The sequence below is a fragment of the Gymnodraco acuticeps genome, unplaced genomic scaffold (genome assembly GCF_902827175.1).
Source record: "Gymnodraco acuticeps unplaced genomic scaffold, fGymAcu1.1, whole genome shotgun sequence".
NCBI lineage: Eukaryota > Metazoa > Chordata > Actinopteri > Perciformes > Bathydraconidae > Gymnodraco > Gymnodraco acuticeps.
Genome location: NW_022991216.1, coordinates 50,104 through 73,576, shown reverse-complemented (window position 1 = coordinate 73,576; position 23,473 = coordinate 50,104). Strand labels below are relative to the sequence as shown.

Sequence of the window (23,473 nt, the reverse complement as noted above, 5' to 3'; positions counted from 1 at the left end):
ACGTGATTTGTTAGGGTTATTTTTGGATTGGTACATTGTTGCTTTTGCTTTAAAAATATTGTAATTAGTTATAATATACTGAGTAATATATTACAGATAATGTTTTCAAAGCCTTCAAAGAGTTTCATAGCATTGCTGCTGAGTCTTTAAGAAAATCCATGCAAAAACAACCTCACGCTCTTGCCTCAGCCAGTCGTTTTGCAGCGAGCTGACCACATTTCCCACAACCCCCTTCCCTCACGAAAATATCGCGTCATGAAAAACATGGCGGATTAGTTTGTGCATGGGGTCCGCTACCAGCTAGCTATCTTCGATAAATGTAAGCCTATTTCTCCCAGCAAATGAGATATTTTTGAACGGGTAAGTTATTTCAAGGTCATTTAATTATTTTTGACGTAACTCAATATAAATGTAACTGCCTCAGCTTTAAAATATGAAGAATACTATACGACGGTCCAAGTGAGGAGGACCCGCTTACTAAAAGTGTTGTCAAGCGAGTTTTAGTCCAGCTTTGTGCACTTTTCGCATTGTCTTCGCATTATTGTCTCGTTGTAATACTTCTTGACTGAGTTTAGGTTGTGTTAACGTATTCACACTGCTGGGGCGTATTTCCTTGTGATTATCTTTACAAACTGTCAACGTCACTAGTCCTGTCCGCTGATAGAATAGCTGAGGCTTGCAGAAAGCTGCATGTATTCTCGCTATTGCTCCTGCATAAGTGCTAACGTAAGGTAACAGTACATTGTCACACTATGTACTCTGTCGCACTATGTACTCATGCTTAAATAAATGCAAGCTAATCCTCATCAAAACAATAGTCTGTAGTCATAATATCTTAAAATAATACTCGGAAAGAAAGTGTATATTGTATGCAGAAGTCAGTATTTCAATTGTATCTAGATGATGTAGTGTATTAGACACGTATACACAACAGTACATCTTGTACAAGGCAAAATGATAATTGTGAAAGTAATTCTGTGTTACCACAAAGTGTGTTTTATTCTGTAGTGTAAATCCCTTGAAAGTTAAATGTAATCTTTCAGAAAAGTTGTTATTAAAACAAACTACTATTACTTTTTACATGCGTTTGAAAAATATGGCAGCAGTGGTAAAGTGAATAGGTTAAAACATGAAGAAATGTTTGCAAACATTATTGGTATTGATTTAGTGATCTGAATGTGGTGAAATGAGCAGTTACACTTGTGCTGATAAGATATTAGGGGACGTGTCTTACGGGCCGTCCACACAGCAGCTTTGACCACATCTTGAAAATCCTGGAGCTGGGCGTGTCTGACAGATTGAGGATTTCGCGACCAACAACCAATCACATGAATATCACATGAATATCCCGCCCCCGAGATACAAAGCAAAACAACCCGGTTCTTCTACACTATTGTCAAATAGGAAGGGCTATGATGAACATTTTTTTTTTTTAACATTTTGAACATTTATGAGATTAATGTTTATGGTGCTATTTTATGCTACATTCCATGCGGGCTAATGATACTGTCTATGCTTGCTAGCAACGAAGTAAACTAGCAACGAAGTAAACTGGATATAAAATCCCCAAACAAGCGAAAACCTACCAGTTTCACCCACTGTCTCTGGCACCTCCCTCCATGCCTGGTTCCTCCGGTTTGTATCCCGGTAAATAGTCTGGTCGTAAAGAACCGGGTGATTTGCTACCGTAATTTCTCGTTTGGAATATGAGGAAATGAACTGCGGTCTGGTTCTCCCTGCTTATAGCGGTTTGATTGGCTAGAGCTTGAACTGTCAGCCTCAAAAGTTGAACATTGTTCAACTTTGGAATCCTGAACATCCTGGAAATCCTGGAAATCTTCGCCTCGCCCCCCCACAATGCAATTCGGCGACAAGCAAGGGAAAGTGACGTCATCCCCATTCAAAGTCAATGGGCGGAGACGCGCTGGAAGCGGTGGACAAATCGCCAAAAGCTGCTGTGTGGACGGGCCGTTATAAGGACTGAGCACATGATAAGGCTAAATGTTTTCCACTCCTTATTTGCACTTTTAAGGGTTTTGTTGCAGGAATACCAATGCAGCTTTGACTTCCTGTGTGTTTTCAGGTCAAAATGTTCCGTCGGTCAAGATTTAGTATCCGGCCCAATGTTGGTGCTACAGGAAAAACAGCATCAACACCTCAGGAATCCCCTTCAGCAAGTCAGGAGACCAGTGAGACCCCTAACGACGTTGGTGAGAGCTCCACTGCTACTGCTGTTACAGATAACAAGCCTGCTGTGACCCCATCAGAAACACCTACAGTCCCAGGGTGAGTGATAAGAATGACATTGCTCGTCTAATGTTTTTGTCATCTACAAATAATAACTATTGTTGTTTCTTTATAGGGATGGTATTGACCAACATGTGGAAGGTACCAGCTCCTCAGCAGCCCTCCAGAGAAGGAAGCGGTTTTCCATCAAGCCTAAAGTGGCCCCAGGCCGCCCCTCTATTGCTGCTCGGAAAACAAGAACCCCTGTCAAGTCAGCCTCTGAAACCCCTGTTTCAGACCATGACAAGCCAAATACGTCCAGCCAAACTGGGACTGCATCAGCCCCTCAGAGACTGCAGTCCCCAAGGCGACGGAGACCTTCAGAAGAGAGCAAGCAGCAAATAATTCAACCCAAACCAACCACCATCCTTTCAGAGCCTTCAGTTATACCTACAGCTGAGGACTCTACAGAAAATAAATCTTTGCTGGCGAACACTGGCAAAGAATTTGAAAACATTTCAGCCAGTCAAGGAAATGAAGCTTCTTTCCGTCTCCCGGATAAAGTGCCCCTCTCTCTACCAGACAAAGAAGCTATTGCAATATCAGAGAAAGCCAGGACTCTAATGTCATCTAAGAGTAGGCTGTCACTGTCAACACCAGCGTTCTCCCTGAGTCGCCTCCTGAATGACCCTTCAGACTTACAGAGGCTTGCAAAGGCCCAAAAACTCAGAGACCTGCTCAGAGAGGAGATGCACAAAGAAAAGGTAAACTCAGATTATTCAGTAAGTATCGTTCTCCTCATTTTCTTCACTTTCTTAGTTTTAGTTACATACTTATTACTATTGTACAGTTCGACTTGTATGTTGATTTGGTTTATTATCTGATGTTGCAGAAAACTAAGAGATCTAAGAAAAGGGAAAAGGAATTTGACTTAGATCCTGCCAAAATGACCATGAGGGACCTTATCCGTTATCTACCACAGTCCAACCCCATGACGTAAGTGTCTTCTCTGCTTTACTCAACCTTGTGTAACATGTAATCCATGCATCCTCTCTATTGATTATCCTTTATCTTTCTTCACATGAAGGCTGTTTCTGGTTCCTTGTCCTGTGTGACCATCATTTGCAATTTTTCCAGATCTAGTTTGGAAGAGTCAGTTGTAGAGAATGAGACTGTGGTCCCACCTTCTCCAGGAGGACAAAAGTAAGTTAAACCCATCATCTTTATCAAATGTATTTCCTTTTTTTCTAATGATGTTGGACATGTGATCATACACATACACCTACATACAGTGTATACATACATACATACATACATACATACATACATTCTTAACGTCCTTATTTTGATCAACACAATTACAAAAACATATATGCTTCTTCTGTCCTGTTTTCTTGAAAATCATTGAAATACATCATGGTCTTTACAAAAGTGGAAATTGAGAATATATTTTAAACTCAGATGAGTTTAATTAGTGCAAGAGCCATTCAATGCGAAAGTGTGTTTTTGTTTTATTAGAAACCCAATGATACATGCACATTGTATAATTCTGATATGTTTTATATCAAACTAAAACACTTGATGTGTGGACATTTTTAGACAGTAGTTTGCATTCCATACATTTTCCCTGTGTCTGATGTTTGCGATGTATCGCTGCAGCGTCCCAGAGAAAGTGCAGGAACCCGAGTTCGTCCCAAAAATGCCAAGCCAGTGTGAGGAGGAAGCAGAGGCGGATGAGGAGGAAGAGGAGGAGGAGGAGGATGATGATGCTGATGCTGTGATGGTTCCTCGGGTCAAAGTTGCAGAGGACGGCACACTGATCATTGATGAAGAGAGGTTGGTAGACTTCTACAGGACATATCATTATCTATCTACTGCATTCTCTCAGTTATTGTAGACTCAACAGTTTCATTACTTTAAGAGTTGAACTGTCCAACATTGTCAACAAATGCATCCTTATAGAGATAATGCAGATGCAGGAATCTATTGTGGTCTTAATCATAACCTCTCAACTTGTGTCTCAGCTTGACCGTGGAAGTCCAGAGAGCCAAAGGGCCAAATCCAGCAAATGAGCGAGACCCCGTCTTTGAGCGTGGCTCCACTACAACTTACTCAAGCTTCAGGAAAGGGACCTACTGCAAACCCTGGTCCAGCGAAGGTAGGAAGATATGGATAATAGAGAAGTAAACAAGAATGGGAATTCTTTTTTTACAGCACACATTTATTAATGCCTTAAAGAGCCTGTGACAGCATCCCAACAACTGTTGTGCAATGAAATATTGGGCTACTAGTAATCTCGAACCGTCAGTTTAAAAAAGAAAAAGCGATACCGTTCCGTTAAATATCAATAATTTCGAACATCGCGGGGAAATTCCTTCGACTCATTTTGAAGTTTTGGGGGAAGCCGGAAGTGACGTCAATGCGGGAACGCTTCACTGTGCGGCGAGAGAGCCAAACACGGACAAAGTGTGTTGTCATGCGTAGAAATTGTGAATTACTGAGTTTAGGCACGTTAATAACGTTTTAATGAAGTTGACTACAGTATATTCATATTTGTCAGTGCTTTCATGTCAATTCGGCGAACATAAACATACATGATCGTGGTGAAGATGATGATTACATTAGGATTAAAAATCGGTAGTGAGAGCTGCTGAATTTCCTCCCGTAGGATGTGATATAAAAACAAATCGATTATTTTTGTAGTTGTAAACTCAAGTGGATGAAACTACATTTATTAGTGCTTTCATGTCAATTCGGCGAACATATGATAGATTAAATGATCGTGAGGATGATGATTAAAAATCGTTTGTTTGTGCCGGTCTGCATTTCCCGATGAGAAAACAAACCGATGCTTTTTGTAGTTGTAGTACACCAACATGGATTAAACGTGTGGTTTTTTTACCACAATGTTGGGGAAATTAATGGATAAAATGCACGGATTATTATTATTATTATTCCCACTCCGATCGGGACACTAGGTCCACCGTTTCCCCGCAGCGAGGCTCCCCCCGTTGACAGTTTACGTGGGCTGGGTGCAGTGGCGGACTGGCCATTGATTGATTGAAAAGTTTATTAACAGCTTGTATATTGGGTACAGTACAGTACAGCTCAAAACATACAATTGTTAAGGGGATGCAGACCAGAGAAAGACTTTCGTCTTGTTTACATCAGGGTCCCCCATTTCCAATCCCGATGGGCCGGTACCGAAGTGGGCCGGTCGGATAAGTCACTAGCACATCCCCCATAGGCGGCGCGTGAGGCTCAGGTTTGGGAAGGCTAAATAACTTTTTTTACCTGACGCTGCCCGCCTCCAGCGTCTATAGAAAAGAGATCAACTCAGTGAAAGCACCGCCTGCTGACCAATCAGAGCTCAGTGTGCAGAGTTTAAATCTCTCAAGTCATATTACAGGATAAAGGAAATATAGTTTAAACTGCCGTATGCAGAGAAGACGCCGACGTGTCGCACTTATCATTCATATTACATCATCAATCAGATAATCGATCATATAATATCTAGTGCTGTCAAAATTATCGCGTTAACGGCGGTAATTAATTTTTTGAATTAATTGCGTTAAAATATTTAACGCATTTAACGCATGTGCAGAATGGCCCGCCCCATACCAGTGGCAGCGCCAGGGTATGGCTGGGGTAGGCTACACCCATACCAAGAAATGGCTTAGCCCCACCATGAAAAATGATGTTAAAGTAAGCAAAATAAAGTCTGCCAACTCACGCGGAGTAAATTGCACAGACAGCAGTTAGTAAGATTGATTTCAGTATCCACGGTTTTGAAAACTTTTATCACGTAGTGATCGTCTTCTCAATAGAACATCTTTGATAACGGCGTGGTGTTGTTGCAGGAAGTCTCGACGGAGAATACTTTTGCTGTAGTACGGGGTGCACATAACTAGGGATGGGTATCGTTTGAAATGTATCGATTCCGATTTCGATTCCGGTTCTGCTTATCGATTCCGGTTCTTATCGATTCCCCGTTTCGATTCCAAAATTGTAAAAATAAAGAGGTCAAACGTTTAGATAACAAAAATATATTTATTCTTAAAAGCTTTAACTGAAATTGTTACTAAAAAATATACATGCAATACAAATGTATTGCACAATAGCTGTGCTTTATTTTAACTGAGCTATGCCTGTGGCAAGCTATTAACAGGCATTACACTTTGCCTTTTCTTTTTCTTTTTTAGTGTAGTGGAGCCTCACTTCAGAGTGTTTACCGCGACCTATCTTTGGTGTTATGAAGTGACTGAGCTCGTGAAATGTCTACGGGAGGGCGGGGGAGCATCGCTGCGGGGCAACTGTGGACCTCTGTCGCCTGTCAGCGCAATTTATATGATGCCGTTTAAAAAAATGAAGGGCGGTGCCAGCCGTCAGCGTACCGAGCCGGCCGTCAACGGCCCGCTGACGACCGGCCGTTCTGTGATTCTCCAGGTCCGCCCTGTATTCCACCGGGTCACCGCAGCACCGCGGTGCAGACGGACCCGCTGGAATACAGGGTCTACCGCGTTTAGGAACCGTTAAGCAGAACCGAAATTGTGTATTTTGTATGGGTACCCGGTACCCGGCATTTTCTTATCGGTTCCCAACCCTACACATAACTGGTACGCAGGTTATGTGTGTAATCTGAAATGCGTACCGTCACTTGTGTCACAAAGCGCATTTGCGTACCGACGTACTTGTGAAGCTTTTCCAGAAGGCGGTTAGATCACCGGACGACAGAGTCGGTCTCCGTGTGCACAGACAGGGCTGCTGTTAACGTCGGTCTGTACAACGGAATTGTGCCAAAACTACGCCAACCGGCTGCGGAGGGAGACTCACCCCCCCCCCTTCACTGGAGAACTGCGCTAAAACAGCTGATCACAACGTTCACACTCTGTGGTCACGAAGTACTCCACTAGCGCCCCCCCCCCCCCCCCCCTCTGTCGACTTTCCTGAAGTACTCCCCCGTTGATAGAAATCAACACGTAATGAATTCAGACCCCACGGTTTGATGATTGATAGGTGTGTGGGTTGTCTTTCATTTTGACACGCAGAAAAATGTTATAATAAACATAGATACTGTATGTTAAATGGATATATCCGCCTTCTTTCATTTATCTTTCCATTCCCACAACAATATACATAAAGAAATGGCATATTTTGGACATAGTTCGAATGGTGATTAATCATGATTAATTAATTTTTAAGCTGTGATTAATCTGATTAACATTTTTAATCGTTTGACAGCCCTAATAATATCATAATATATCATATATTTCCTTATCTGAGTCAGCTTCTCCAGCCGTATCTGGCCGTGCAACACTTACAGTGTCACATACTGTATGCAGAAGTATTATTTTTAGCAACACATTATGTTGACGAAACACTCAAGTCAAATGTAATTAAAGTCAGATCCACTCGTGTCTTAGACGTGAACGCGCTCTCAGCTGGAGAGAGAAAACCTGGCTTGATTTACCGAGTTGATAACCAGCGTCGTAGGACCGCTTAGCGAGATCTCGTTTGTTAGTTTGTTGTTGTTAGTTTGTTTGTTACTCAAACATATCCAGGGTCTGTTGAACTGGCTTCGTAGTACAGGGCACAGGTGGCGAGCAGCGCTAATGTCAAAGACACAGACATTGCATTATATTTGTATTTTACCAGGATGCAGTGACACAAATATTTACATTTACTATCTACAGCACCCGCCGCCCCTGACATCCCCCACTCCCCCCGTTGACAATTTACTAGCGGTACCGAAGTGGGCCGGTCGAGAGTCCCGGGATGATTTTTAGTCCCATTCCACCACTGGCTACATGACCGTATGATCGCCCATATTGACGCACCTAATAAACCTCTAATAGATACAACATAAACCGATCCTTCAGCCTAGGGCTGTGCGATTATGGCAAAAATCATAATCACGATTATTTGGTCAATAATTGATATCACGATTATTTTGACGATTATTCATTGACCATTTATTGAACTTTAAAACAAATAATATTTTACCAATAAACAAGATCAATAAATATGTTGGAGCGCACTTCCAAAACCATACTAAACATATATTATTAATATGATAAAAAAAAAAAAATTAGACCAAAATAAATGAAATCAAACATGTTGCAGTGCACTGTCACAACCTACTGAAAACTCCTTAACATATAGCCAACATTTTGGTAAAACATATTCAACATATTCCACTCAGTTAAACGTTGAAGGCTGGCCAACCGTCATGGTCCAGAAGTAACAGGAAATAAATGTTGAACTACAATTTAAGACCAAATAAAAATGTTTAGGCCACCATGGCAAATGCTGGTAGGGCTGCTCATGTCATCTCTTCAAGATTTTTTGCAAGAAACACCAGCCTGTTTACATGGTCTGGTTTCAGAGATGAGCGCAGGCAGGTGACGATATTGCCACCTGTACTGAAGACCCTCTCTGAAGAGGAACTTGTGGCAATGCTGCCACATATGACACAGGACAAAGAAAAGACTCTGAACCCTTTCTTTGCCATTATATTAAAATAGTGTTGCTACAAAAGTATAAATTAGGCTTACTAATAAGACAACTCAGATCTGAAGCTACACAGGAATCTGCTGCAGCAACAGTGTAATAAAAAAGACAACATTAATAGAATCAAACCCATTTTTTGTTGCATTTTATTAGAGTATAAAAAGAAATGCCTTTAAAATAGGATGCAAGCAACACTAGTTTCTGAACTGATAGACTATAATCAATTTAAACAGAACAGATCTTAATGTTTGCATTCTTATACCATTTTGTACAATAATTATCATGAATAAATTCAAACAAACTAAAACTTACAGCAGATTAATAACGGTATCTAAATTGAGTTTTTATTATATCAAAAACCTGTTGAAATGCTGCTGTTATTTTTACTGTCCCACAAAAGCGCGTCGCAGCCTCCAGGAAAGCTTCTTTCATAACTTCGCCGTCTTCGAAAGACTTCATGTGTTTCGCAAGAACGTGACTGACGCGATAAGATGCTCTGGTAGCAGCCTTGCTCTTGTTGTTGGGCCTGGTGAAAATGGACTGCTGTGCATTTAGCTGTCCTTTCAGGCCCCTCCCCTTTTGGAGCGTAGGGCAGAATCAGGAGGGAATTCCGTCTCGTAGCGTTTGTGCACTGTTTTGAAATGCCGCTCCTAAATGACCCTTCTTCGATAAAGCCACGCTCGCATTGCAGATGAGACAGATGGACTTTGAATTGGAATAGATACAAAAATAATCATCCTCCCACTCGGAGTGAAAATTATATATTTTGGGCTTTTTTGCTTCTGCCATAATTGCGGTCTTGTGTGTGTGCGGAATGTCACTCCTGTTGACCATCCATGCTGTTGACACGGACAACGTCAGCGAACTAGTGCACTGCTCACCAGCCACGCCCGGACACATGGGGTGAGGCCGGCCAATCACAAAGCTTTGATGCGTTCAAGTGCATTATTCTGGCACGGGAACATTATGTTACAGGACATTAACGATAAAACAGAATATTGTTGTTCTATTTTTAGACACATCTCGCGATCGACTGGGAATCTCCCCGCGACCCTTCTTTTTAACTAGTTGCTGCTCTTGTTCTGACATCTTCGCTTGCGCTGAACACTCACAACACATGTCACTCCTACGTGGCCGAGTGGGCTTTCAGGGAGGGGCGAAAGCGCACCCAGCAAAATAATCGTATTTTGTCAATTATGCTGTTTTCCTAATCGTCGCAAGCCATAATCGTAATCGCGATTAAAATACGATTAATTGCACAGCCCTACTTCAGCCTCATATGAGCTCTCAGACACGTTCAAAATTAAACTGTCATCGCTGTCTGAGCTTGCTGCTGTGTGCGCCATCGTGCGTTTACATGCAGATGCTGGGATCCTGAACGGTGCAGCTGGAGCGCTGTGCCCGCAATGACGTCACACATAATTTGGCGGGACTTGAAGAATCCCCGAGAAGATCCAGAAAATGGTCAACATTGAAGGGCAGATTAATAGTTATCAAAGTACAAATATCCAAAATCAGTTCAGTAACGGTTTTCAAGGGGACAATATTTACTCAAATTGATGGGTTTGGATGATGGGGGAAACTCGTGTCACAGGCTCTTTAATGTCATGAATGTTTGCTGTTTTCCAACAGAGACAGACATGTTCTTCCTGGCAATCAGTATGGTGGGAACAGACTTTTCCATGATTTGCCAGCTGTTTCCTCTGAGAGCACGATCAGAGATAAAGGTTAGTGATAATAACAGCTATGCATATGTTTATAAAACTTCATGTATAGAAGCAAAGCACTGCTCATTACTCTTTTATAAAATGTTGTTTGTGTTAATTGCATTGATTTTAAACTTTCAGAACAAATTTAAAAAAGAAGAGCGAGAGAATTCCTGGAGGATTGACAAAGCTTTCAGTAAGTATTCAGTAAGACAATACTAATAATATCATATTGAATTACTATCGTTCTCAATGTGCAATATCTGCATTTATTTCAATGTAATATTTACTGCCACACTTTTGCAGGAGAAAGGCGCAAACTGGACATTGAGTATTTTTCTAAACTCTTAGAAAAGATACTAGAAGTTCATAAAAACAGGAAGAAACTGAAGGCAATGGCTGAGAAGAAACCTCCAAAGGAGCGCAAGAAAAGAGAAAAGGGTCATTATACTTGTTTTCCTTTTTCAATAGGGAGTTTGGTGTTATATCCCCATAACGTTTTTTGTTTTTTTACAAGACATTATCTGGGCTTCATTTTTCACTTTTGGTCCTTTGTTTGTCTCAATTTAACAATCATCTGTTTCCTCTACAGGCCGGAAAAAAGCTGGGAAGAAGCTGAGTGTTGTGGAGGAGGAAGATGAGGAAGAGCAGAAGGAAAATCCTGATTTGGAGAAAGAGGGAGAGAAGGAGAATGAGGACCTCTGTAATGAGGCGGGAACCACTGCTGTTAAGTCTAAGAAAAAACGCAAAATAAAGAATACCTCGACTGAGGAACCAAAGGACAAGAAAAACAAAACGGATAAAAAGAGCAATGAACAAGGTCCATGTCATTATTTTATAAGAATGGTGTTGATGAAACTTGTGGATATATATTGTTGTATCGGCACAGAAATTGAAATGTTTATTTTTCTTTCATATGCTCAGATGAGGCCTTTATACCTGGAGACAAAGAGGCAGCACTTCCTGAGGACTGTCAAAAATCAGACATGTAATGCAACTTAAAATATTGTTTCAAATAGAGTATTCTGCATCTTCAGTTGGCATTCAAATCCATGTTTTGCCCTAATATTCAGGTCTGAAAAGACTGAGGGAGCCAAGGATGGCACGATCAAGCCTGCCAAACTTTCCCGAGGCAGAGCACCAAAACCACTGCTGCCGTTGGGCCGGAAGAGGGTTAAAAAGCCCCCACCTCCCTCCACCAAGACCAACGATGATGCATCAGATAAAGGAGAGGAGAGTGTGATTGATGGAGTATCCACAGAGCAGGTTGTTATATTTTCCTTTTCATCTGAGAGTCATCAGATATTTCTTCATACTGTGACTTTGGCTCACTGAAAGTTATGCTAACCTTTTTAGGTAAAAAAAGATACATCACCTTCAAGGCAAGACCAAAATAGTAAGTCAGCCAATAATGATCATTCCTCTGAAGAGGAGGAAGCAACCGCTCAACCTCCAAAACCTACCAGGTACAATATCTCTGCTGTATTTTCAGATTTCTTACATTGTATGCAGAAACAACATAATATACAATATAATAAAAACATAAGCAGCTCATCAGTGTGTAATTGCATTTGATAGGTATGGAAGAGTGCCTAAACCCACCAAGCCCTTGAATTACTCTGCCAAAGAGGCTGCACCCGCCTCTGCATCCGAAACCAGTCCTGCCTCACCAGATGCGTCCACTGCTTCTGCTGCCAGGCCTAAACCCAAATCCACAGCCAAGAGGGGAAGATCATCAAAGCAGCAATCATCCCAAGAGTCCAAAAAGCCTAAATTAGTCACCCTCAGGGCTTCTCAGTCAGAATACAGTGATGAGGAGGATGAAAAGCAGCGAGAGGAAGAAGAGTTGGAGGAGGAGGAGGAGCACGCTGCATGCAGTCCAAGTAGGGACAGCTCTGCCCCCGTATTTGTGCCTGCCATTCTGCGCTCCCCACATCCTGTCATCTCAGAAGTGGAAGAGACAATGGAGGAGGTATGAAAAACGGTTTACTATCATGTCTTGCACAGATGCACCCCCTATTAATTTAGTTTCATACATAACTAGCATCTTTGTGTTTTTCTTTATGTATGGTTTTTCATTCCATAATTCAAACCCTCCAATCTGACTCCCCCATCCCACATATAGCTTGATATCTTGGCCACTATGCCTGATGTGTTGGGCATCTCCCAAAATGCACTCTGCCCTGATGACTCTTGCGAGTGGGCACAAAAAGAAACAGGCACAGCTGAACCCTGCGAACATCAGCTGGACCTGCTTGTTGTAAGTGTCTTATAACTCAAATGTGATGCCAGTGAAATTAAATCATTATCCTGAGATGCACTTATAATTCTAACATCTAATCTTAAAACACGTCATTTGAATCGATCAACATAATTTGATTAGTTATTAAGGGTCAACCTTGATTAAATGCAACCTCATTATATTTGAAAATCTCCTTTTTTTATTATTGTATTTATGTTACACACATACAATACAACTTGGAGGCCTGGATCAAACACTTTTGTTGGCATCAAAGTTAGTTTTGGTACATTTTTCAATGAAAAAGCAAGACATTCAAGTTGCAACTATGTTGCGTGAAGTCTATGTTGCAAAAGCTGGATCACCTCAACGAAATATGTTGGTGTCCAGATGTAATCAATTGACAGAGATGATGTAGACTGACAAAGAAGTGTAACTGGGGCTATTATAATACATGTTTTCATATACATCACATCCTTTCACAACTAGTCAGGCTTATTTGGAAAGCTTTTGATGTGACTGACAACTCTTTTGTCTCCCTTGCAGGATGTTATTGACTTCCTTTCTATAGACCATGCAGAAGGTAGGTTGAAGAGGTATTCTGAGTAGTTCCCAGTGGCAAACATTAATATTTTATATTAAGAAGTCTAATTCTCATACATGTGTTGGTGCTCTTTTTTGTTTAAGTATCTGAGGACGAGAGCTACAATGAGGCTGCTCAAACCCTGTTGACCATTGGGAACCTGGCTCACCTCTCACAGTCAGCACAGAATCAAATAGCCATAGAAGATCAATTAACAGGTAAGAGACAAAGCAGACATGAGGTTCTTTATATTGCATTCCATTAAGATTAAATCACAATAATTTAAAATGTGCCACAATGTTTAATTACAGGGACAACATCAGACAGTGTGAATGAAACCAGCGAACAGCTAGAAGAAGAGGTTGCAACAAAGATTGATGCAGAAAAGGAAAACCGTGCCACTCCTGTTATGTCTGCAACTTCTCTTAATGAAGTCACAGAAACGTCCGAAACTGTTACCATAGTGGAGCTACAAAACATTATTGACAATAATGACATCCCCATTCTTGAATCCAGTGATCAGAGGACAGGTTCTGATATGGATCCTACCTCTCAATTGACCTCAAAGACAGATTCTCCACCGACCAGGAGAGCACGATTATCCAAGGTGAAACCAAAACCTAACCTAGGCCAAGCTTCAAGGACTGCTCAGTCAAAATCACAACCGGTGACATCAACAGTAAGGGCAGCTGAAGAAAGCCCATCGGCGGCTCCTGACCTTTCTCAAGCCCCTTGTCCTAGTCCTGCTTTGGATATGAAACCGTCAGTAGATTTAGCCTCTACTCCTACTCTCACAGAAGAACTCTCAGGTGTATCAGGTGCAACAACATCACATCGGCGTGCCTCAGAAAACAAGGACATCTCTGAAGCCCAGTTTGAAATCAGAAGGGAACCAGACACGAGAGACACAAGGCCAACAGATGAAGATATGATGTCTCATGTTGGGACATCTGAGATGAGTTGTAATAATCCACTGACATCTGACACCGTTGTCGCTGAAATGCAGATTGGACAAGGATCAAACGGCGACCATCCTGCTTCATGTGTTAAACCTTTGGAAGAGTTACCTGTCAGTGAGAAAGAAAAAGGTGAGGTCAAATCTACAACTCAAACAAGGAAAAGTCGATTCCAGAAAATCAAACCCAATCCCAACCTAACACAGACATCAAGGTCCATACATTCTAAAGCTCAAACCTCAAAAGACACCTTAGAGAAAGACTCAGACTCAACTCCAGTTAGCAAATTCCATGAAAAAACAATAGCAGAGCCAACTTTCACCACCTCAACTGAAAAACAAAGTCAAAGTGATGTTCCTCATGTTCCAGAGTTGACAGATGAAGTTCTGATGTCAGATGTGAAATCTGAGAGTAGATGTAATAATCCACTGAAATCTAAAGCAGCAGCCACAGACTTGCAGCTTGGACAAGGGTCCATCAAAGGCTCTGTCCAAGAGAGCAAAGACCATCCTGCTACATGTGTGACACCTGTTGAAAAGTTACCTGTCGGTGAGAAAGAAGGGAGTGAAGTCAGATCTACAAGTCAGGCAAGGAAAAGTCGATTCCAGAAAATCAAACCCAATCTCAACCTAGCACAGACATCAAGGACTGTACGTTCTAAAGCCCAAACTTCAAAAGACAACGTAGAGAAAGACTCGGACTTGACTCCAACTACCAGATTCCATGAAATAGCAGAGGTTGAAGCGGAGCCAACTTGCACCGCCTCTCCTTCTGAAAAACCAAGTCACAGTCCTGGCCCTTCTTCAGACTGTAGACCATCATTGGATTTTGGGATAACTCTTACTCCCAAAGAGGAACTGTCAGGTATATCAGGTGCAACTACATCACAGCAGAGTGCCTCAGAAAACCTGAACCTCTCTGAAGCTCAGTTTGAAAGCAGAAGGGAACTGGACACCAGAGACGTAAGGCCAACATCGCAGTCAACAAATGAAGTACTAATGTCTCATGTTTTGACAACTGAGAGTAGTTTTAATAATCCACTGACATCTGACGCAGTTGTCGCTGAACTGCAGATTGGACAAGGATCAAACTTAGACTCTGTCAAAGAGAGCAATGACCATCCTGCTTCATGTGTTACAATTTTGGAAGAGTTACCTGTCAGTGAGAAAGAAAAAGGTGAGGTCAAATCTACAACTCAGACAAGGAAAAGTCGATTCAAGAAAATCAAACCCAATCCCAACCTAACACAGACACCAAGGTCCATACATTCTAAAGCTCAAACCTCAAAAGACACCTTAGAGAAAGACTCAGACTCAACTCCAGTTAGCAAATTCCATGAAAAAACAATAGCAGAGCCAACTTTCACCACCTCAACTGAAAAACAAAGTCAAAGTGATGTTCCTCATGTTCCAAAGTTGACAGATGAAGTTCTGATGTCAGATGTGAAATCTGAGAGTAGATGTAATAATCCACTGAAATCTAAAGCAGCAGCCACAGACTTGCAGCTTGGACAAGGGTCCATCAAAGGCTCTGTCCAAGAGAGCAAAGACCATCCTGCTACATGTGTGACACCTGTTGAAAAGTTACCTGTCGGTGAGAAAGAAGGGAGTGAAGTCAAATCTACAAGTCAGGCAAGGAAAAGTCGATTCCAGAAAATCAAACCCAATCTCAACCTAGCACAGACATCAAGGACTGTACGTTCTAAAGCCCAAACTTCAAAAGACAACGTAGAGAAAGACTCGGACTTGACTCCAACTACCAGATTCCATGAAAAAATAATAGCAGAGGTTGAAGCGGAGCCAACTTGCACCGCCTCTCCTTCTGAAAAACCAAGTCACAGTCCTGGCCCTTCTTCAGACTGTAGACCATCATTGGATTTTGGGATAACTCTTAAACCTACAGAGGAACTGTCTACAACTGAGGAGAAAGAGACAGACCTTGAAGTTGTATCAGGCTCAACAACAACACAACAGAGTGCCTCAGAAACCCAGAACCTCTCTGAGGCCCAGTTTGAACGCAGTAGGGGACAGAAAACCAGAGACACAAAGCCTGCATCTGAGTCAACTGAAGAATCTGCTTCATCTGTTACACCAGTAATAGAGTTACCTGTCAGTCAGAAAGAAGCGAGTGAAGTCAAATCTTCTTGTAAGACTATTAGAATATGTTTACATCAAGTCAAACCCAAATCCAACTTATCACAGATGTCGAGAACTGCGCATTCAAAGCCTCAAGTCACTAAAGACCCATACCTACCCATGCCTCAGGCAGAGACATGCTCCAGCCCAACTTCAAGACCTAATTTACCTGAAAAGACAACAGCAGAGGCACAGCCATCTTGCAGTACCATCCCTTCTGAACAACCTAGCCATAGCACTGCGTCAGTATCAGTACAATCATTGGAATTAGACTCCACTCCTAAAACCATAGAACAAAACAAAAATGTTGCATGTGAGCTAGAGTCAAGCTCAGAGGGCTCTGAACAAAGTGTTTCACAAAGAAGGCAGCGCTTTCCAAAGGTCAAACCCAATTTAGGATCATCTCTTAGAACTACACGCTCAAAACTGCAGTCAAATGATATCTGTAAACCAGCAGAGCAGTGTCATATGGAAACCTCTTTAACCACAGAACAACAGCCTTCTGATAATAATGACGCAGGACCTGGTTCGCAAAGTGAGTGCAAACAGGACATGTTCTTTAAAGCTACAAAGACAATTACACAACCAACAGATGGCCCAACAACAGTTTCCGATGTCCAGTCTTCAGGAGATGGGTCAACAGAGTCCCAAATTGTCTCCATGCAATCTACTAATACATACTCCACACCAGATCCAAAAGAAAGCACTCAGGAGCCACCTACAGAAAATGACCCTGAGGCACCAAGTCAAGATGCAGTTCAACAATCTTCTGAAACCAATGAAACAAGTGTCAAAAGGTAAGAAATTAATCATATCCCGGAATATTCAACTACTGTTGTCATGTTGCATTGACACGCTTTTGTTTTACATTAAATATTAAGGAATGATTTGTTTTTCTCGTAATAAAAGTTGTTTTCCAATTGCAGCCCTGATGATAAACGGCCAGAGCCAACAGACTCTCCCTCTGGAAAAGCTCCCCCGACTCGTAGAGGCCGACTTATTAAACCCAAACCCACCCTGGGACACAGCAGACGGCCTCCACAACACGTCAAGAATACACAACAAGCAGAAGCAGGTTTGACCTCATTTAGCTTTTCAAACTACTGCAATCTATCACCCTACAGTTTCTTTGTTTAACACCTATGGTGGTTATTTTCAGCAGATGTTGGTATTCTCTCAGAAGGTGGGGATGATTCAGTTTGCCCCAAACTTGTGACTGAACTCCTACCTGACATCCAGAAACCAGTAGAGGGCGCCATTGATCAAAGTAGTAACACAATTCTCTCTCCAAAAGATGCTGATACTTCACTGCGAAGCTCAACAAAAGTAATTGAACAACTGAGTCAACATGAACCCCTTGTAGAGGTTTCTGGATTGTCTACTGGTTGCACGACAGGTACTCAGGTGAGATAATGATATGCATGAAATGTTGTATTTTGAGCACTATGATTGCAGTATATTTTTGCGTTGAAATTCCTTATTGATAGTTGACCGTGCTTATGACATGGAGCAATATATATATTTTTTACAATGTGTCTCTGAACCCAGTTTATATTTTATGGCAGTGAATCCCAATAATAGTCGCTTGTACCTCAGGTGGTACTTCTGCATTTGGTAAATTATGTATAAAAAGATTGTAGAATATATCAAATTATTTGAAAAAACAAAATTGTTTATTATACTAAAAAAATATTCTGTGTTTTTTTTTTTTAAAGAACCAAAAGGAAATTATTTTATCAGCTGTAACAACTGATCACTAGATGTTGCATTTGAGAATGCAATACAAATAGTAGCTATAAAGCAGTTACCTAAAAGTTAATGGTTAAATAGTCCAGCCATTCGATCGCTGTACATCAACAATACAACTATTACACAAAATCATATCGCATACCTTTGAATGAGGTTGGTCAAGTACCTCTGATTAAAAGATGAATCCTTGATTGGTTCTCTCTGCTTTCACATTTCCAGGATGCATCAACATCAAGTGCAGGAGGGACCCAAGGTCATCCCAGCTTCACAACATTTCCAGACAGTACGTTGGTTGATATTGTAATGTTTATTAATTACAGTACATGCATCATGGTGGTGGCTAGCACTTCTCTCACTCTCCCTCTCAGTGATGTTGCCTCAGGATCCTTCTGATCCAGATGAACCGTTCTTCATCCTCTCTCTGACCGAGATCCCAGTCAGCTCATCTGGGGAGGGGGTGGACAGTGTGTCTGAGCCCCTCCCTTCTCTTCCTGTAACAGATGCTCCAATAGAGCAACAGAGGTTAGTGCCTGCTGTTTTATCAGATGGTCATTTCTCTCATGCAGGCGTAGATGTGACTCTGTTTGATGTGTGATTCTACAACTGTCCTCCCTCCTCATCAGTGTTCCTGGAGAGAGTTTGGCAACAGCAGAAGAGCAGCCTTCACCTAATGTCACTGTGCCTGTGCCCATGGAGGACAGTAATGAGACAGGCGTCATACATGTGAAAGACCCAGATGATGTAAGTGAAGTTGCAAGGAACCACTTGTAGCCAAAATGTGATGAAATGTCTGTATGTGTCACACTTTTTATTTTCTCACACACACCAGGGTTCAACTGAGGGGAATCAAGTGGACCCACATGGTAGGGTGATTGCCTTATTCTGTTATTTATTTAAACTAATGGCAAATGTATTTCTGATAGTAAATGTGGATTATTCGTGTTTATGGGAACAGAGAGAACTACAGTTCATCCATCTACAGTACAAGAGACTGGACAGAATAAAGATGAGACTGAAATTCCCCCGACAAAGGAAAGACAAACAGGCACTAGAAGAAAAGGTATGTGTTACTTTAATACTTACTTATAACATGCACTATCCTCATATTGGGCACATGTTGTTTCATTGTGTACCCCATTCTCTTAGAAATGGCCAAACCGCAGGTGAAGCCCAAAATGACAAAGAGGAAACAAACCAGCAAGACTGCCGCTGCTAAGAAAGCTGAGTCCCTCCCCATCCAAACAGACACCACGGAGCAGTTAGAGCTTCCTGGGCCTTCTGTGCAGCCAGAGGCTTCTGACGACACTGAGCCACAGAGAGGAAGGGCTGATCATGTAGAAGTGGAAAAGGAGACTCTGACTGATGTTGTGGACCCTGAGGGCACCAGCTCAGGAGCAAAAACGACACGGACTAGTAGTCGGAATAGGTGAGGAAAAACGGTTTTAAGAAAAATCCTTTGTTGAGATCTGGATAAGTCCTCCAGTTTTCATGTTGGTATATATCAATTGTACTTGAATGCGACTTAATTTCTCTTCCCCATTAACTTTCAGAAAAGCAAAGGATTCTGACCCTGGCAAAGCAGCTTCTAAGAGCCCTAAGGTGAAAACTCCTCGTGCAAAAGGAAAAAAATCAACCCCGGCAGCTGTAGCCTCAACACCATGTGAAGTCACCCCAAAACCCGGTCCGAAACCGGGGCAACATGCTTCAGAGCACAGCCGACTACGCTCAGAGCAAACTCCTAGCACTTCCCTTTGTCCAGCTGAGGTAAGGATGACAGAGGTGGATAGGGAACCATCTTGATTCAGTTCATTTTTTAACTCACCGATTTATCGTTTTTCTTTCAGGGTTCAACTTCTCAGCCAAGTGAATATATGGAGAGCAGCTCTCTAGAGGAGGAGCCCACCAGTGTGTCTCAGTACTTCCTAAGTGACATTTTTACAGATGCTGAGTCCCTCCCCATCCAAACAGACACCACGGAGCAGTTGGAGCTTCCTGGGCCTTCTGTGCAGCCAGAGGCTTCTGACGACACTGAGCCACAGAGAGGAAGGGCTGATCATGTAGAAGTGGAAAAGGAGACTCTAACTGATGTTGTGGACCCTGAGGGCACCAGCTCAGGAGCAAAAACTACACGGACTAGTAGTCGGAATAGGTGACGAAAAACGGTTTTAAGAAAAATCCTTTGTTGAGATCTGGATAAGTCCTCCAGTTTTCATGTTGGTATACAGTGGGGCAAAAAAGTATTTAGTCAGCCACCAATTGTGCAAGTTCTCCCACTTAAAAAGATTAGAGAGGCCTGTAATTTTCATCCTAGGTACACTTCAACTATGAGAGACAGAATGGGGGGAAAGAATCCAGGAAATCACATTGTAGGATTTTTAATGAATTAATTGGTAAATTCCTCGATTTAAAATAAGTATTTGGTCACCTACAAACAAACAAGATTTCTGGCTCTCACAGACCTGTAACTTCTTCTTTAAGAGCCTCCTCTGTCCTCCACTTGTTAACTGTATTAATGGCACTTGTTTGAACTCGTTATCAGTATAAAAGACACCTGTCCAAACCTCAAACAGTCACACTCCAAACTCCACTATGGCCAAGACCAAAGAGCTGTCAAAGGACACCAGAAACAAAATGGTAGACCTGCACCAGGCTGGGAAGACTGAATCGGCAATAGGTAAGCAGCTTGGTGTGAAGAAATCAACTGTGGGAGCAATTATTAGAAAATGGAAGACATACAAGACCACTGATAATCTCCCTCGATCTGGGGCTCCACACAAGATCTCACCCCGTGGGGTCAAAATGATCACAAGAACGGTGAGCAAAAATCCCAGAACCACACGGGGGGACCTAGTCAATGACCTGCAGAGAGCTGGGACCAAAGTAACAAAGGCTACCATCAGTAACACACTACGCCGCCAGGGACTCAAATCCTGCAGTGCCAGACGTGTCCCCCTGCTTAAGCCAGTACATGTCCAGGCCCGTCTGAAGTTTGCTAGAGAGCATTTAGATGATCCAGAAGAGGATTGGGAGAATGTCATATGGTCAGATGAAACCAAAATAGAACTTTTTGGTAAAAACTCAACTAGACGTGTTTGGAGGAGAAAGAATGCTGAGTTGCATCCAAAGAACACCATACCTACTGTGAAACATGGGGGTGGAAACATCGTGCTTTGGGGCTGTTTTTCTGCAAAGGGACCAGGACGACTGATCCGTGTAAAGGAAAGAATGAATGGGGCCATGTATCGTGAGATTTTGGGTGACAACCTCCTTCCATCAGCAAGGGCATTGAAGATTAAACGTGGCTGGGTCTTTCAGCATGACAATGATCCCAAACACACCGCCCGGGCAACGAAGGAGTGGCTTCGTAAGAAGCATTTCAAGGTCCTGGAGTGGCCTAGCCAGTCTCCAGATCTCAACCCCATAGAAAATCTTTGGAGGGAGTTGAAAGTCTGTGTTGCCCAGCGACAGCCCCAAAACATCACTGCTCTAGAGGAGATCTGCATGGAGGAATGGGCCAAAATACCAGCAACAGTGTGTGAAAACCTTGTGAAGACTTACAGAAAACGTTTGACCTCTGTCATTGCCAACAAAGGGTATATAACAAAGTATTGAGATGAACTTTTGTTATTGACCAAATACTTATTTTCCACCATAATTTGCAAATAAATTCTTTAAAAATCAGACAATGTAATTTTCTGGATTTTTTTTTTCTTTCTCATTTTGTCTCTCATAGTTGAGGTATACCTAGGATGAAAATTACAGGCCTCTCATCTTTTTAAGTGGGAGAACTTGAACAATTGGTGGCTGACTAAATACTTTTTTGCCCCACTGTATATCAATTGTACTTGAATGCGACTTAATTTCTCTTTCCCATTTAACTTTCAGAAAAGCAAAGGATTCTGACCCTGGCAAAGCAGCTTCTAAGAGCCCTAAGGTGAAAACTCCTCGTGCAAAAGGAAAAAAATCGACCCCGGCAGCTGTAGCCTCAACACCATGTGAAGTCACCCCAAAACCCGGTCCGAAACCGGGGCAACATGCTTCAGAGCACAGCCGACTACGCTCAGAGCAAACTCCAGCTGAGGTAAGGATGACAGAGGTGGATAGGGAACCATCTTGATTCAGTTAATTTTTTAACTCACCGATTTATCATTTTTCTTTCAGGTTTCAACTTCTCAGCCAAGAATATATGAATATATGGAGGAGGAGCCCACCAGTGTGTCTCAGTACTTCCTAAGTGACATTTTTACAGATGCTGAAGAGGGGTGACAGCTGTGAAGAGTCTGGGAAAGAGGAGGAACCCACTGGTGGTTTGCTCTTTTTACATTTCTGATGTGTTAAGTTATAGATTAATTTATAACTAAGTGTTTTTTGTTGCTTTTGCTGTCAGTTATAATTAAATTAAGATATATTTGCTATACTTACACAAGCACTTTGAATATGTACAGTTGTTTCAATTGACTGAAAATTATTTTTAAAAAGCCAGTATCAAATAATGAATATTACATTGTACAAATTAATAACTCAAACACCGGTAAATCACTTGTTTCATTTAATGAGGATTTTTACAATAATCCATTATGTTTCACGCCTCAGATACCTTTTTTTAGTTACCTGGGAAAATGTAAATATTGTACACTGGCTTTTTTGATTGTTCTTTTTCATATCTGTTCCATGAAAAAACCCGGATTACTTGACATCATGTATATATGTACATATTGCAAATGTTAATTCATCTTTTTGTATTTGACAAAAAACAATGTCTTAAAATGTGCTTTTCCATTTCGAAAACTGAATTTCCTTTTTAAATGGCTTCATTTTATCCTGCAAACACACCCCATGTAAAGTTAAGGTAGTCAACTTGTATTTAAAATAAGCTCTCATTGAGACATTTTGTTGTACTGTACATAATGTTGTTCAGTTCAATGTTAAAGAGGTCCTTGTAGAGATTCAAAGCATTCTTTGTATTATGTTTGATACTTGAAACAAAGGCACATCATGTGTTATTATGTTTTATAAGTTCATTAAAATAACACATGGAATTCTGTAAGGTCTGAATAAAATGTATTCTTCCAGCACCGCTTCATTTAGTCTTTCATCTAAGATTCTGGTTTGCTAAAACATTTTTAATGTTGATGGAACTCATTTTAGATTTTCTTACAGATTCATACAAGCTCTAGAAACTAAAAGTACTGTTTGTTTATGTAAATAGCACATTTGTAAGATACTGTTAATGTTCAGTGGGTATGGTATACTATTATGATTGCAAATGAAGCTAGTCATTGTTGCATGTGATACAGCTGACTTAAAAAAAATAGAAACCTAAGGATTGATACTAATCCCTCATGCTGCAACCTCTTGTAGTGGCTTAA

At 41.5% G+C, this 23,473-nt stretch overlaps 1 protein-coding gene across 5 annotated transcripts; it reads left to right on the top strand.

Annotated features, from left to right (window-relative positions):
• Nucleotides 1-249: 249 nt before the first annotated feature.
• Nucleotides 250-23,176, top strand: LOC117561402 (transcription factor TFIIIB component B'' homolog). 5 transcript variants are annotated; one of them, XM_034238792.1, is made up of 32 exons: nucleotides 250-360; nucleotides 2,084-2,286; nucleotides 2,363-2,990; nucleotides 3,119-3,222; nucleotides 3,364-3,429; nucleotides 3,886-4,062; nucleotides 4,251-4,384; nucleotides 10,369-10,463; nucleotides 10,584-10,638; nucleotides 10,749-10,883; nucleotides 11,035-11,262; nucleotides 11,367-11,430; nucleotides 11,516-11,708; nucleotides 11,799-11,908; nucleotides 12,021-12,414; nucleotides 12,568-12,702; nucleotides 13,228-13,264; nucleotides 13,369-13,482; nucleotides 13,576-14,938; nucleotides 15,551-17,152; nucleotides 17,282-17,430; nucleotides 17,650-17,759; nucleotides 18,324-18,387; nucleotides 18,473-18,626; nucleotides 18,728-18,845; nucleotides 18,934-18,967; nucleotides 19,060-19,164; nucleotides 19,251-19,530; nucleotides 19,655-19,868; nucleotides 19,949-20,253; nucleotides 21,990-22,185; nucleotides 22,266-23,176. In XM_034238792.1, exons 2-32 carry the CDS (start codon nucleotides 2,090-2,092, stop codon nucleotides 22,368-22,370), a joined length of 7,665 nt encoding a protein of 2,554 aa, XP_034094683.1. In that variant the 5' UTR covers nucleotides 250-360; nucleotides 2,084-2,089; the 3' UTR covers nucleotides 22,371-23,176. The 5 variants fall into 5 exon arrangements, with proteins under 5 accessions (XP_034094683.1, XP_034094686.1, XP_034094682.1 ...); XM_034238795.1 differs by having other exon boundaries at nucleotides 2,363-3,008; nucleotides 15,983-17,152; XM_034238791.1 differs by having other exon boundaries at nucleotides 2,363-3,008.
• The last annotated feature ends 297 nt before the right edge of the window (nucleotides 23,177-23,473 follow it).